This window comes from Oxyura jamaicensis, chromosome 13, assembly GCF_011077185.1.
Source record: "Oxyura jamaicensis isolate SHBP4307 breed ruddy duck chromosome 13, BPBGC_Ojam_1.0, whole genome shotgun sequence".
Classification (NCBI taxonomy): domain Eukaryota; kingdom Metazoa; phylum Chordata; class Aves; order Anseriformes; family Anatidae; genus Oxyura; species Oxyura jamaicensis.
In genome coordinates this window covers 7,767,474-7,782,970 of record NC_048905.1, presented here as the reverse complement: position 1 = coordinate 7,782,970, position 15,497 = coordinate 7,767,474, and the positions used below count along the sequence as shown (strand labels likewise).

The following is a 15,497-nucleotide window of genomic DNA, read 5'->3' as shown; positions in this document are numbered from 1 at the left end:
TCCAGTATTTTTTGCAGTATCTTCAAACACACTATGTATCATCCCCATTGCATATGCTCACTTCAGAATCCCTATGATGAGGGCAGATAACATACCAGGCCACATTACATGCTCTGCAACTGTAGAATTCTAACATAATCAAAACATAACAGCTGGTTAAGTCACTGAATGTTAGTTCTTAATACTAACTTAGTACTTCTAACAGTAGCTAGTACTTGACTAAAAACATTCATAAGGAAAGCTGTGGCAACCTGACAGTCATTTGCCCTTTACTGACACCATTTCTTCAGGTTTCAACTCACAGTGAAGACTTTCAGCTTCATGCACTAGCAGATTCACTTCTGGCAAGAGACAAAATACTGTTTTGCCTTTTCATCTCTTTCTACAAATGCAGGTGTCTTTGGCTGCACAGAGAAGGTAGGAATTTTCATGAGTTCAGTAAAAGGCAGACAGTTATGATATGCAAGAGAGGCAACAAGAGTCATCTGTCTGAACTAAAAAAATGCCTGAGAACATCACATGTAGTCAGAGATAAGAACTGCATGTTTGTTAGCCTTTAAAGGCCACAGCTGTTTTCTTACATATCTAACTTGGTTTGCATTTTTCAAAGCCTTCCTTTGTCATGTACTACTTCTTTTTAGTAGTTCAAGCGTTTAGCCTAAAGTACAATCTCCTGAGGAGACCTGCAACACTAAGCACTTAAAGTAGAAAGATTTATCTGATCTACTAGCAAAACCAAACAGTCCTTGTGGTCAAAGAGAAATTGGATGGACAGAGCATCCAGCACTTGTGAAGAAGCTGTTGTAAGCTGCACACAAGACCACAAGACTGAAGTTGTGACCACAGAAGCAGTTAAAAGTAAGAACACAGCACTTTCACATTCTAAATCTAAATAAGTAATTCATTTCAGCAGAGAAAAATTAAGTGAGCATTGGAGGTACCTTTTGAAATAGTTAGTGCTGGGGACCACTGTGATCGTAGAATATCAAGACAAATGCTGCCATTACTGTTAATATTTGGATGATAGATTCTTGTTGTAAATGCAACCTGCAGAAGAAGGAAAATTTCAGTGTAGGCTCACAAATGTACATTACACCACATGGTAATGAACAGATCTATGGTACAAGCCACTCACCTTAGGTGGTTTGAAGGGATAATCTGTTGGGAAGTGAATTGTCAAGAAAAATACTCCACCTTGATAGGGACTGTCATTCTGTTAATGAAAAAGAATCAGTGCAGTTTGAGAAGTTTTTAATAAGACGACCAGTCATAAAAACTATGAACACCAATGCACTCATACTTACTGGTCCCATTATTGTAGCTTGCCAATGGAACACTGAAAAAAGAGAGAGATTTACTTCAGTTTGGAGAAGCTCAAGTAATGAGCTACTTACGTCAAGACAAAGCAGAACAGAAAAGCCTATTTTAAAAACAAAACCTTCCGAAAAGCTGCAGGGAAACAAGCCAAGGAGCTCAGAGACAGAGTGAAGTACTCAGCACTTCATATACACTTGGTCCACACTTTGAGATTGTTGTGGAGGTACACATTACACCCTACAAGAAATCCTGTTACAGTAAAAATCCAGTTATATTCAATGCTTCAGACTCAAATTTGTGCATTTGATTTTGTAGTTTCCAATGAAGTTCTACCATCATCTGAATCAAAGCCCAGTCTCCAACAACTGCAATACCCTTTTTCAGATTGAGCTACAGCAAAGGTGCAGAGTAAGCTCATCATTTTCTTCAACAAGATCTCTCCTGCGCTGCTTGTTAGCTGAATAAAGGGTAAGCCTAAGCCTTGTATATACCACATGTAAAGTAGTAACCTACAGGCAGCAGTATCTTGATGAACATTTATCTTCCACAGAAACCTGGAAGTTTCATTGCAGCAGCAGAAAGCAATAGAACTCTTACAAGAATGAGTCTGGTAAAAACCTGAGACTGTAATATGCTAGAATACTTTAGGTTAAATGGAAAAAAAAATGAGTCTCACTCATATGCATCTGTCCAAGAGAACATCTTAATCTGGTAATACAGAAGACTTGTGAAGAACGTCTTTATGCTGCAGAACATAAGGAAAACAATCAATGCTGTTAATCTGTATGACAATTTGCTAATATGCGCCTCATGGATCCTGCTTTCTCCTAAGGCTTTAATGCTAGCCTGTTTGCAACACACCAGCTCAACAAAGTTGTCAACTACTATGGGAAACTCCCCTCTGCTCGGAGATTGCTACATCAGATCTTTAAAAGTCAGGAGTTGTACATGAAACTCCAGCTGTTACAAGGCAAGTCTTTTAGGTACAGAAGCTGAAGCCATCTGCGGCTGTGAACTTAACTTACAAGTGGTGTCAACAGCTTTCATGACTACCCAGGCCAAAATGTAGCTCTGACCCACAGTGGCACTTAATGTTCCACTCTAGCATGAGCAGTTTTTAATTACACACTGTACAGACAATACAACTGGATATGATCTCATAGAAAGAACAGAAGGAAGCAGAGCAGGAACAACCCTGCCAAGACTGAAGTACGAACACAGTCGGTCCAAGCAGCAGGTTTTGTAACAAAGGGTAGTACAGCTGGTAACATCAACTAGCATGGAAAGAGTAGAATCAATGTAGAGTCAGAAGCTCCAGATAATGCCTCATGAGTTCAAACGTGATGTTCACCCGTTTTAGAAGGTTCACAGCAAGTCCACATCACCTGCAGCTAGACAGGGAGAAACACAACAGGAGGACAGAGGGGTGGCAAAAAGCCAGTGAGGAGCACAGCTTATCACAAAAGAACCAAGACTTTCACATGCATCTGTAAGCGATGGTTACGATTCACTACAACTGTACTGCAATATACACGTAACACTGGATGTTAACCTGAATACCTCCGCACACTGAAAACATAAGCTGATATAACCAATCATCATCTTGAACTCAAGAGAACACAGAGAAAGCTTTTACACTAACTCCTAGCATTACTGACTTTCAGTAGCTAAGCACAGGTAAATGTTTGGATGGAAGTAAACTAAACCACTGCAGAGTACTGTAGAAGTTTAGTAAAACTTAGTAACATAATGCCAGCTATATTCCTGGAACAGAAGCTGGATGTGAGCTAAGAGGATGCTACCTCACCAGGAGAAAGAAGACTGTCCCTACAGTAGAAGCAGCTTTTCCTCTTCCAGAGTTTGAGGAGCGGCTGACACATGGGGACAGTTTGTATCAGCTGGACTACCCATAAACACCGGTTTGAAAGCACAGCACAAGTCTGAACCCTGAGAAATATCATTCTGACAAAGCAACCCAAGGCAGACCTAGAACATGGCATTCACTATCAGAGAAGGCTCACATCCTTTGCTGTCACTGCTTTTCAGTTACACACATCCGAAGGGTTAGCTCTCATCAGTGAGAGGCTTTCAGAGGTCTATCAGAATGGCATCACGAAGAGATTTGATCATTACTGCTGAATACAGAAAAGATTAAAGAAGCTTTCAATCATAAACATTGTTACCACCTCCTCCAGACAATCTGAACAGCTTTTGATAAGCTTTGGAAACAACAGAATTGATTATGATGGCACATATCAAACTTGGAATTTTATGGGAAGAAAACTCTCAAATTTGCCCTACATCTTAGTAATTGCCCTTCCAGGCAACTGCAAGTTTCTTTGAAATACCACTTTAACAGCAGGAAAGCTATGGAGTAACTCAAAGTTTGATAGAATCGCTAAAAACCCTCAAAACAAAATGCAATATTCAATCAGGAATTAAAATACTAAAATCACTGGAGATGTTGCTGTTTAGCATTCCTTTTTTTTTTTAAATCTAGTCTTAGACTTGTATATGAGTTTAAGTTTTCTTTCAGAAAGAACGCACACCTAAGCTGAGAGTTCTCAAAACATAGACTGGGGTTCCCTACTTAAGTATTTCCTGAGCTTGGATGCTATGCAGAACAGCACCCATGGCAGAGATACTGTGTTGCAGTGGAATGCAACTTGAACACAGTTTTCACTGGGATGTCTACTAAAGTGTTCCTATGTTGCCTTTTGTATAGGACATAGCTGCTACAAGAAAGCATGAACACCTTTCCTCATCTCAGGCATTTAATGCATTAACTAATCAGGCATTTAATTCATAATGCAAGTAAGTACCTGAATTCACTCCAGGGCCCATGGTAAAGTTATAAAGCAGAAAGTGAATTTATAAATGTTCCTGTAATCACAGACAGCTTACTAATCTTGTTTAACTAAGTTAGGACCAAGAGCTTAATGCTGCTATAAAAAAGGGAGCTTACCATAAAGTGTAAAAGCCCTTGTTAACAGAAGCAGCCTGAGCAACTTGTGAAACCACTTCAGTTTAGATTAAAAGCAAAGGCCTCTTAGAAAAAACACTGTGCAGTAGGGGCCAACAACTAAGCTACCTCATTCACAGCTAACTGAAACAAACTGGGGAATATCACTGCGAGCTACAAGAGAAGTTTTTCTACACATCCTTAACTCAAGTCACATGACATGCTTGCCTTCCTCTAGTAAAATCCCACAAGCAAGATAAGAGGAGACCTTCTCACTACGAACATAAACACAGAGAAGGATTTCAAACAGTAACTATTCTGCTTTCACACTGCTCTTTGAGCTTCAAAAAAGACAGAAAAAAAGATGTCCAGATGACACACCAAGAGAACACCCTAGCACAGGGAAGATGACCGGCTGACGCATGGGCCAAAAGAAGTCCTAGACTATCCCCTCCAGAATGCTGTCCCCTGCAGGGAACCTGGCAGAGCCAGCTGATCAAGTACAGTTTTTAAACACAGCAGTACCGTGTGATTTAAGAATGCTCTACCCCTATCTCATCTCAAACCTAAACACCTATGTCCAAATCCAGTGGCAAAACTGCCACTGCAGCAGGATTCAAACATTGTCTGATTCTGTTAATTCAGAAGTCCCGAGGCAGCACATCAGACTGAGCAGAGTCCTGCCTAAAAATGAGGAGCCAAACTTTTTCATTTCTTATACTTTGCTGCACTCTATAACAGCACAAAACAATTAAAGAACAAGCAGCTTTTCCAATCTAACAATACCTCACCATCCAAGCTTTAATTCACCACTTAGTTTTCCTTCCATTTTTCTTGTTATCTTCAAGGACTGTGTGCTACCCTTCCAAGAAAGGCAGTGGTTACTCTAATTCCCATGTAAGATACTGTTAACTCTGAACCTGATGTACCACCACCTAGCATTAGGGGCAGACTGCTTTACTTCTGGGGGGCTGTGACTGCACTAGATATAATTTAGGTATCAAACCAGTCCAGATAGCTGCATGAGGCTGCTTGCTGGTTTGGCCAGACAGCAACTGAAGTTTTCCAACTTTTGCAGACAGCATGCAGTATGAGGATGCCAGAACAGTTACTTGGAAAGGTAAACAGCTTAATGTCTTCAGTACACAGAGCTGCCCAATCAAACAGAAGCAACAGACCTCCAGCGATTCACAAGGAAGGTATAAAACAGCAACAGATGTAAGATTAGTACATGGAGTAGCCTTCAGTACTTAAAGAACACAGACAAGTTCTTCTTGCTAAGACTGGACAACCTGCTTTAGAAGAAAAAGGAAAAGAGGTAGAGACTGCAAGTGTTTGCTGAACAGCAGCATACTTACTGTCATCACCAACAGGCCCTGCTGAACACTGTGCTGGAGGATCACGTGCCAGATCATTCAACTCCTAAAAAACAGGAACAGTTTGTTTCATTTAATTTCAAAAGCAATCATGTTATTGCTAAAAAAAGCTGCTAGTAGCACTTTGGCTATCATTCTTGCTCTTCATAGGAGTCCTGCTTATGAACATAACACTCACACCGAGTTTTCTGAGACAACAGGAGCGGTAACCTCACTAAACTTAGAGCTAGTGGTCCAGATAGCCAATCTTATTTAAAGTAAAGTATTTGGCACATGCACCCCATTACCGCTCCTAGGTTCCCACACACTCAGTCACAGCAATGCTTATTAAGCCACATGGCTTATCAGGTTGGCTTTGCTTTCATTGAGAATAAAGCATAAGAAGCCCTAATATCATCAAGGTGTAATGTTTTCCACTATGTCGAGGTGGCTCCAACCCAGCAGCTCTCAGTATCAGCCCTATTTCAGGGCTTATGCTGGAACACCTCCCAAGCTGTTCCGGCTCTAGTGATCTAGTTCACCTTCTCAAGCCTAAAGTAGCTTTTGCAGCACACAAAACTTGAACCTGGTTGTTTCACCTCTAAGTCCAAACACCAGCAGATATGGGTGGTGAAACAATAAAACACAAGACCTCTGGTAACTAGCTTTAGTCTATGAAGGGAAATCCACATTTAAGTGTCCATGTAAGGATTTCTTCAGAGTAAGATTTGACTATCGTGAGCCTCAATCCTTGGCTGTGTGGAACAAGTAAAATGCCTCTGTTCTGAACAATACCAAACTTCAGCTTAAAGCCAAGTTTCAGCTGAGATCAGAGTCCATGCTGCCACCAGTAACTCACATGAGCAAGTTGCTCAGGAAGTAGACATCTAGCAGCAAGTACAAGTAGAGTAAAACCCTGGAATCAAACTTGCCTGCTGTTCCCACCTCAGCCACAAACCTGCTCCCCAGGACTGTGAAAGGGCAGCATGATGGTCCTAAGCCTGTTAGCTAGCACAGAAAGAAACCTCAGTGTAGAAAGCTAAATATAAGCACCAGACAACTATTATGAGAACTAAACCTAGCATGCAGGAAATACTCCTGTGCTATCCCTGACCTGCTGTGCTTTCAGCTTTTCCACCTCGCAGCCTGCAGACCAGCAGTCTGCATCACTTTTCCATCATGCACTCATGTAGCTAGCTACTTACCTGAATCTCTTGACAGACAAAACACTGAAGGACACAGATCAAGACAAACCGATTGCAGAGAAACCTTAGGCTTAATGGCCTTCTGAGAACTTACACTAGCTGTAAGTATCAAACAGATCATGTCCTGGAGTTCCAGCTCCTGTTGCCCCTGAAGTTGGAGTCCACCACTAATCAAATCATCTGCTACAAGAGGAGAATGTAGCCCTACACCAAACAAGTGAATCTCTGGGATCTTCCCCTCAGTGTGCAAGCCCCCAGAAGTCTCACAGAGATGCAAAGCCTCACATATTCCAGCTGCTGTGAAGAACTTAAGTTTGATTTTCTGTCTGTGACTCCCAGGTTTCAAGAAGCCCACCTGAAAGCCTCCTGACTTGACACCACGGACAATGTTTTCTAGTGCTCCAGCAAAGCTTCTTAGTTCTGACCTAAGCAAAGGTTGCTCTCTCATCTCATGGCTCCACATGGACTTGCACAGGAAAAAGATACTGAGCATGCATCACCTGCTGAAGTGGCTGCTCCACTCCTGAAGGTGTGGAGCATCTCCAAATACCTGCTGCTGAAGGGCTTTCCTCTTACAAGCTATCAGTCACACAAGTCAGTTTGGAACAACCAGTTTTAGTCCAGTGAGGATTCCCTCCTTGCTTCCTGCAAGGATCAGCCAGCAGTCAGCAAAGCACTCATTCCCCATCACCACGCTTCACACCATCCACTGTGCACCTGTTTAAGTCCAGAGCACTGACAATGCTGAGTACCTGCAAGCAGTAGAACCCCATTCCATCCTACAGAACTGCATGCAGGACAACAAAGAGTTTCAGGTAGAAGTGGTCTTAAAAATGCAGTGCCCCTCAGAACAGTGAGCTGTGCTCTGCTTCAGCATCAGTAGGCAGAGTCACTCTGGGCAGTCAGTTACGTACAGCTTCCGTGACACCTCCCTGGACACACACAGGGCACACACATTGTCTCATCACCGCTACAAGAATGAAGTGGCTCTCCACATGCACAAGTTCAGAAGTACGGGCAGAGGAACTTAGACAGGAACAAGCCTACTCTGCACTACCTGCATAGAGTACAACTCTCGTCTCCCACAGAAGACAACTTAGAGTGCTCTACTGCTCAGAACTCTGAACACGTCCATCAGAAAGAACTCCTAATGCTCTCCTCTATACCAGCCTTCATTCTCTTTACTCCCATTTTATGCATAAATACAACCATACCGTGTTCAGAAGAAATACCACTGCAGGAGCACATGTCTGTCATGTAGGATCAGTCCACCAGTGATTAGGTTTCAGAGCCCAGCACACATCTTCCCCTCTGGGGCAGGGCAAATAGTTGCAGAAGCTGCAGCTTGAGCATCCATCCACTGGCTGGTGGAATTCACAACACAGCAGTGCTCTGATGCCCAGCCTACGTCCTGCTGCTGAAAGCAGCCCCGCAGCACCACCCCAACTCACCCATGCAACAGCACACCTCACGTGCCACCACTGAAGGAAAATCTCACAACAGATGCAGAACACAAAGTAAAGATTAGTTAGTAGTAGCCTTCCTTCTCACCAAAGTACTACCTCTTTCACCTCAATATGCAGTTCCAGGTAGAAATACTTTGGTTTTTGAAGCTGTGCACAGTATCACACTGGAAGCAAGAAGCTCACAGTGAATACTTACACCATCTGCATCAGTGATGCAGCTTTCACCTAAAGCAGCATTTCATATTCTGCCCTACAAATTCAGACAAGCTTCACAGATCGTATAGCTAGATGCCTCTCAACACTGAAGAGGCTTGAACAGTTTGGGTTGGAAGGGACCTTAGAGACCATCTAGCTCTAAACCCCCTGCCATGGGCAGGGACACTTCCCCCAGACCAGGTTGCTCAAAGCCCCATCCAGCCTGGCCTCGAGCACTGCCAGGGACACAGTGTCCACAGCTCTGGGCAGCCCATGCCAGGGCCTCACCATCCTCAGAGTAGAGTTTCCTCCTTATATCTAATCTAAACCTACCCTCTTTTAGTCTAAAACCATCAGCCCTCATCCCGTCACCACAGGCCCTAGTGAAGTTTCTCAGTCTCTCATATAATCCCCCCCTTTATATACCAGGAGGCCCCAGCGAGGTCTCCCCAGAGCCTTCTCTTCTCCAGGCCGAACAGCCCCAGCCCCCTCAGCCTGTCCTCACAGCAGAGGTGCTCCAGCCTCTGATCAGACTCCTGGCCTCCTCAGGGCTGGGGGCTCCAGAGCTGACTGCAGTGCTCCAGGTAGGAGCTGATGCGAGAGCAGCAGAGCAGGACAATCCCCTTCCTCCCCCTGCTGCTGATGCAGCCCAGGACACGGGCAGCTTGCCAGGTCTCAAGTACACCTTCCTGACTAACACCCAGTGTTTCACCCAGCAGTATCCCCACATCCATCCCTGCAGGGCTGCTCTCCAGCCGGTATCACTCACCCTGCGGCTGGGGCTGCCCCAGTCCAGGAGCAGCACCTCACCCTTGGCCTTGCTGAGCCTCCTGACATCTGCGTGGGCCTGTCCCTGCCCCCAGGGAGGGCTTCCTTTCCCGCTCAGGCACCAGCCGTACCACTCCGCTGGGCACCACCTGCACACCTGCCGAGGGTACACCTGCTCTCACTGTTTATGCCACCAATACATTACAGAGCTTCCTGGCAGGGCACAGGTGATCACGTTTAACATGCCTGCATGCCAGCAGACTTCCACTCATCACTTACCAGACATGCAGAGCCGAGTTTAAGACCTGGAGCAATAGCTGCATACAGCTGCACTTACCCACACACAAGTGGCAAACATGCCCTGCCACACCGTACCAAGCTTCTGCGCCCAGCCCAGAGGTTACTCTGCCTTTTGGAAGTTTTTTGTGCTGTTTCCAAGGCACTGCTAGCACCAGGCCGACTGAAGTCTGTTTGCAGATGTTACTGAAGGACACTGAGGAACAGCTGGCTTAACTCCAGACAAGTGACCCTGGAGCCCATGTAAAGCTAAATCCTAATACCTGTAGGATCCTGATCCTGTGTCATCTACAAGGCAAACATTACCGCATCGCAGACCCCAACCTCCAAGGCCTGGTCTACTTCCCCATGACCCAGGAAGGCTTTTTAGTCAGTACTCAAGTCTCACCTTGACAGCACTGATTTTAAACCCATGTCTGCAGAAAGCTGTAGCTGCTTAGCAGCCAACACGCTGTTTTGTCCTTAAGCTCACGCAGAAGGTTTTGCTTTGGGAACTTAAAAGCGAAGAATGAGGCAGCCTTTGGATGAAGTTTCAGTTGAGGTTTTCAGCTCCCGGGAGGCTGCCTCACCAAGAGCTGCCTTCAGCTGGAAAGCAAGCTCACAGAGCTTGTATCTCCCTTCAGGAGAGGGCCCTGGGAGCTAGGCCCATTGCTGAGGATCATACCATTACCATGATCCATCTTAAAAGTATTAATTACTTCCTTGGCAAGGGTAAGGAATTGGAAGCACGGTACAATGCAAAGCAAGGTTCGAGGTATCTTTCCCAAAGGCCAAGTTGGACAAACTACATCTGCGAAGCAGCAATCCTAATAAAGCTACAAAACTCACTGACATGCAGGCTGCAAAAGCATCTCATTTTAAGTTCCCCAAAAGTATAACCCCACTTAGGGGTTCCAGGAGTGCATTTGAGAGAGGATGCAGCACACTTAAGCCAGACTCGCTTGCTGTGCTACCAAAATCAGAGAGCATCAGCTGCCAAGGACTCAGGGCACACCAGAAAGCCAGTGGCACAAGTCCCATCAGATCCAGAGTCCCTGCTGCTCCCCTCCTCCTGTCAGTCCATTTCCCAGCAGCTGGTGTGCTGCACTTAAAGTGCAGCCTGATCAACAACTCCACAAGAGCACAAGAAGTTTTTCAACGCACTATCAAAACAGAAGTGTTTCAGTTGTGGTCTTAAAGCTTAACCCTGCACTGGTTTCAAATTATCATTCCTTTTAGACTCCAGAGACATTTGTTACAGGCATTCCAATTTACTTCTCCAGACAGCAAGCCCCACGCTCTCTGGACCCTCAACTGCTGTGTGCTTGACAAGAGGCCCTGGCCCGAAGACAAGACTAGTTTTAAGGATTTGAAGCTACTGCTGATAGAGTCTCCAGTAAGAATAACCAACATAACCAGCAACATCAAGTGAGAACACCACTGTCCCGTGGCAGTTAGTTCCAGAAACTTTAATAAGCCTTAATACAGGGTACAATTCCCCAGATACACTCCAAGACATTAAAAATGACTACAAGCAGTCAAAGATTAACCAAAGCCCTTATGGCTTGCGCTCCCTGGTCCTTCCCCTTTACTCCAGTTTGAGCTGTTTTCAAAAACTCTAATTTACTCAGAGACCACATCATTAGTTTGATTATAAGCCTCACTTTCACTTACAGCAGCAACCTGACAGTAAAATAAGCTTTTAATCTGATTTTCACAAGATTCTTTGCCTGAAGCCCCTGAATCTTCCTGTGACAGGCAGTCTAGGACCGCCTTGTGAAATTGTGATTTATCTAACCATAAAGTAACTTTGAACCACTTCACCATGAATTGTTGGCAGTGCTCTATTGAAAGCTGCTAAGCAACACATCACCGGGGCCAGTGACAAATCGATAGCACTCTGCCTTACTTCAAGAGCAGGAGCAGCAAGAGCCCAGCTCACAGGGCCAGCTACCTGCACAGGTCCCATGTACACAAGTCTCACCAAAGCCTGCTGAGCGCTCCTCAGGCCAGCAGGCCCCACACCTGCCCAACACAGAGGTCGCTGTGCAGGGTAAGGTATAAAAGGCTACATCCGTGGCACTCCACACAGCTCTAGCACGTGCTCGTCAAGCGGGGCCACTGTACGAGGAGGTGTTCACATGCATGCACCAAGGGCAGATCATGGATTCCATGGGTATTCTCTTCGTCTACGAGACTTCTGTGATTTCCAGGATCTCTGCCAGTCTAAGGCTACTTCCCCCTATTAACAGAAACATTCTGATCTTCAGAAGGATTCTAATCCTTCCCATTTGACAGAATCTGCTTTTCCAGTGCCTGAAGCAGCTTAGATCCATCGACCTTCTTGACTTCTTACAAGACTCAAACATTAGAAGGCAAGCAGTTAAGTGAGTGGCATAAGAATAGTTAAATTTAATGAAATACATAGAGTTGGCCAAGATACATGTTATGAACAAGTTCTGGTATAACCATCAGTCAGTCGCCTTTCATCTTTGTTTTCTAAAGCCAGGACAACAAGAAAACCAGAGCAATGTACGGCTTCCTCCTGCTGTGGAAACCAAATACCAAAAAGCCCAGCTAGCAGGAGCTTAACCAGTGTGTGCCGGACAGATGGGCTGCACTGGCAGTTCCAGGAACACAGCAAGGAGCTCTAAGAGAAAGACCACGGCGTTCCCATGAGCTGCTTTTACTATTTCTGTAGCACAGACCTAAGGAACTCTGCTCAACACAGGTAGCGTGCGTACAGCTTGGTTAATACTCACACTGCTCAGTTACCCTGTAAACTGAAGGCAACTCCTCCATCGGTACCGTTCACTTTGGCAGAAGTTACACTTCAACATTTTAAGAGTTCCAACAGCTCTGGACCGTGGGAAAGCCCGTTGTCTGGTGCAGTTGAGCAGGGACATCACTATGGAACATGGCTTTGCTCCACAACGCAGTACCATTTATATGGAGAGCCCCACAGACAGGCAGTAAGCCTCTGCTCCTCTACAGAGAGAGAATACTTTACCTCAGCAGGGCTCAAGCACAGCTACTGGTTCCCTCTTCTCCCTCACCGTGAGGGCTATCAAGCAGTTCATATGAGGGAACCCACAGAAAGACAAAGAAGTTAACCTTTTACTTGCTCTCCCATTGCAAGCAATTCCAACCAACACCCCACTTACTCAGTTATAGGCTATGCATTTCCTGAAGGTAAGCACCACACACGGTGCTATGGCTGAATCCAAAGCGCTTTGGTTCAAGTCTTAAAATAGAAGCCATTCACTGCAGCTGTCCAGTATCACTCCTATCCTACCTCTGGATGTCTTCATATTGTATTTCTTCTAAGAGATAACAATGATAAAATTCATCATTGTTATAGATCTAAAAATAGCCAGGAAGTTGTTACAGCCAATTGTTATCCTCAGGCTTTACAGCCACTCTGGCCAGTATGACCACAAACATCCCCGTTTGTCCAAAGCTACACAGTTCTCTCAAGACAGCAGTTCAAGTTTCAGACCTGCAAGCTAGCACCCACCTAGGCAGAGATTCAGAACACTTCTGCCTGAGAGACTGCAGTGGACACCACAAGTTTGACAGAGGGCTGCCCAAGTGCGAGTTCTTCAGGAGCCTCCGCTTCAAGAACAGCTACTGCTTCCTCGTGCAGAGCCACTCTGCCAGCTCGAGTCCCTGGACAACCCCAAGAACAACCCCAGAGTCACAGCTGGTGCTGACTTGGTTCGGCAGGGGTTCTTGTGTCCCGGGGGGAACAAGACTGCAGGCAGCTTTTGGTTCTGCCTCTCCTCCAACCCAGAGGAGGCTCAAGGTGCAAGCTTTGGGTAACATCGTTCACACCGTGCCAGAGGTTTAGTCCTGGGATTTCCTGCTTGTTTTTGAAGCCTACGTTACCCAAGGACACAAGAACTTTGGAGAACACCTCCTAGCCCGTGGTGGACAATAAACCCGAGTCGCCAAGCACAAAGGCCAACAGCAAGATTGAGAGCTGAACACTGATATATCAAGACTGATAATACCCTCCCCCAAAATGCCTAAGCAGCAGCTTTCCCTTCCATTGCTTCTTTGTACTCAAGCCCACTGGGATTATTTCTACTTAATCCACACTCTGCAGCCTTTTGTTCCTGCCACAAGGTACAACAGCAAAGGTCAGAAATGTACTGTTGCACCGGTTATCCTGACCCAAACAAAAGCAAGATGATACAAACACCCTCCACAGGGTTTAAAATAGCTGAAGGGTAAATAACCAGTGGTTATCACTGAAGTAGTCGTGTGAGACAGCCCCAGTAACTCAAATCAAAGGATTGCTTTTCCACCTGTACCTTAACTCCCATGTAACTTTCAAAGCACCTGGCCTTGTGGAATGAGTGGCTTTATATCCCTTCACACACTTTGCTGGAGATTCTTGCCTACAGCCCTATCACCTCCACTCTGCTCCACAGCCACCACCCTTCCTCTCCTGGAGCGCTCAGTACTTTGTTGAGCTCCATATACGCCACTGCTTTAGCAATCCCTCCACATCACGCTACCTCCCAAGGCTCTGCAGCATCCTGCAACCTAACGTAGTCCCCATTACGCCTCAGGATTCTTCACCTTTGAGAAGCAGCATGAACAATCAGCCCATGAGTAACCAGTGAGTAACAGTCAAGCCATGAGTTAACCCAACACATGCAGTTGCTCTTCTGCTAGAAACAGAACTCTGAGAAACCTGAACCAAAGCAAACATGAAACTCCGAGAAAGTAGCTTTGTCTGCTTCACAAGTTACCCTACAGAAGATGCAGTGTCCCCACAAGAGCCCTGCACTGTGGGTGTCCCCTCCAACCCCAGCTGTCACGTTCATTGTTCTAGCATTCACTAGTGTCCCCAGGCACATACTGATGGCAGGCAAACAACCCACTCCCAAAGAACAGCAGTCTTCCAGAGTACCCACAAGTCCACAGATGTGCTATGGACATAATACAGCGTGAAAACTGATCTGAATTAAGCATCCACAGAACCAGTGACCAAATACTGCATACAATTGATCCTAAACGAGAAAACAGCTTGCTTATGTAACACGTTGCTGAATGCTGATCTGGAAGTTTCAGTAACTAAAATTACACTCTAAGGCCTTCTCCTTCAAGGTCTACCCATTCCACAAGCACATGCAATCCTTCAAACTCTTCAGTTTTCTTCTTCATCTTAGGTTTAAATTGACCAGTACGACCCATGAAGCTTCCCAAGAACTTCAAGATAACCTACAATCAGAACAAAGACGTTAAAACGTAGTCCAAACCTGATACTACGTATCAGAACAAGCAAGCCAAGCTTAAGTAGTAGGTAGCAGTTTCACATCTGGTTCTAAAGAAGAATTAGATCCACACAGTAATTCAGACCAGAAGCCCTCTGGGAGGACTGGCTTCCACATCTGAACCCTGCATGTGGGTCCCAAGCTCACAGCTATGCTTTTTGGAGAAAGGACGCAGAGGCTCAACTCAACAAGGTAGAAATGGCGTGGTCTGTCTTCTTGAGGAGAGCCTTTTCCCCCCACTTGATAAAACAAACAACACTCAGCACGCGACACCGCGATGACCAGGGAAGCTCTGGCTTCGCAGTTCCTGCGGGGACACAGGAGCAGCGCTTCACTTCTCCGAGCGGCGGGGCCGGGCAGCACGGCGCGCCGCCTGCTCCGGGAGGGGAAGGCTTCTCCCGGGCGCTTCCTGACAGCGGCCCCGGTGACTCACATCGGGAAGCAGCCCCGGCTCCACCAGCACAACACCTCGCCGAGGCCTGCCCGGCCCACAGCGGCGCCGGGCACCTGGGGGGGGGGGAACCGGGCGCCCCCCCATCACCAGGCCCTGCCCCGGCTCTCGGCAGGGCCCCTCCGGCCGCCCCCAGCAGGGCGCTGCCGGTGCCCGGCCGCGGCCCCGCGGGGAGGCCCGGGCCGGCCCCACGCCCCCTAGCGGCCCCGCCAGGCCC

At 46.1% G+C, this 15,497-nt stretch overlaps 1 protein-coding gene and 1 long non-coding RNA gene across 2 annotated transcripts in view; both read right to left on the bottom strand.

The window, feature by feature from the left end:
• Positions 1 to 15,497, bottom strand: part of UBE2D2 (ubiquitin conjugating enzyme E2 D2) — a 30,484-nt gene that overhangs the window by 14,259 nt on the left and 728 nt on the right. The window contains exons 2-5 of the mRNA XM_035338457.1: positions 5,638 to 5,701; positions 1,305 to 1,336; positions 1,136 to 1,213; positions 942 to 1,047 (exon numbers count right to left, since the gene is read on the bottom strand). Coding sequence (XP_035194348.1) covers positions 942 to 1,047; positions 1,136 to 1,213; positions 1,305 to 1,336; positions 5,638 to 5,701 — 280 coding nt within the window. The remainder of the gene's footprint in view (positions 1 to 941; positions 1,048 to 1,135; positions 1,214 to 1,304; positions 1,337 to 5,637; positions 5,702 to 15,497) is intronic.
• On the bottom strand, positions 6,326 to 8,699 carry LOC118173687. The gene is made up of 2 exons (XR_004754359.1): positions 7,265 to 8,699; positions 6,326 to 7,136 (listed from the first exon to the last, which is right to left on the bottom strand). It is a non-coding gene; the product is annotated as an uncharacterized LOC118173687 (long non-coding RNA).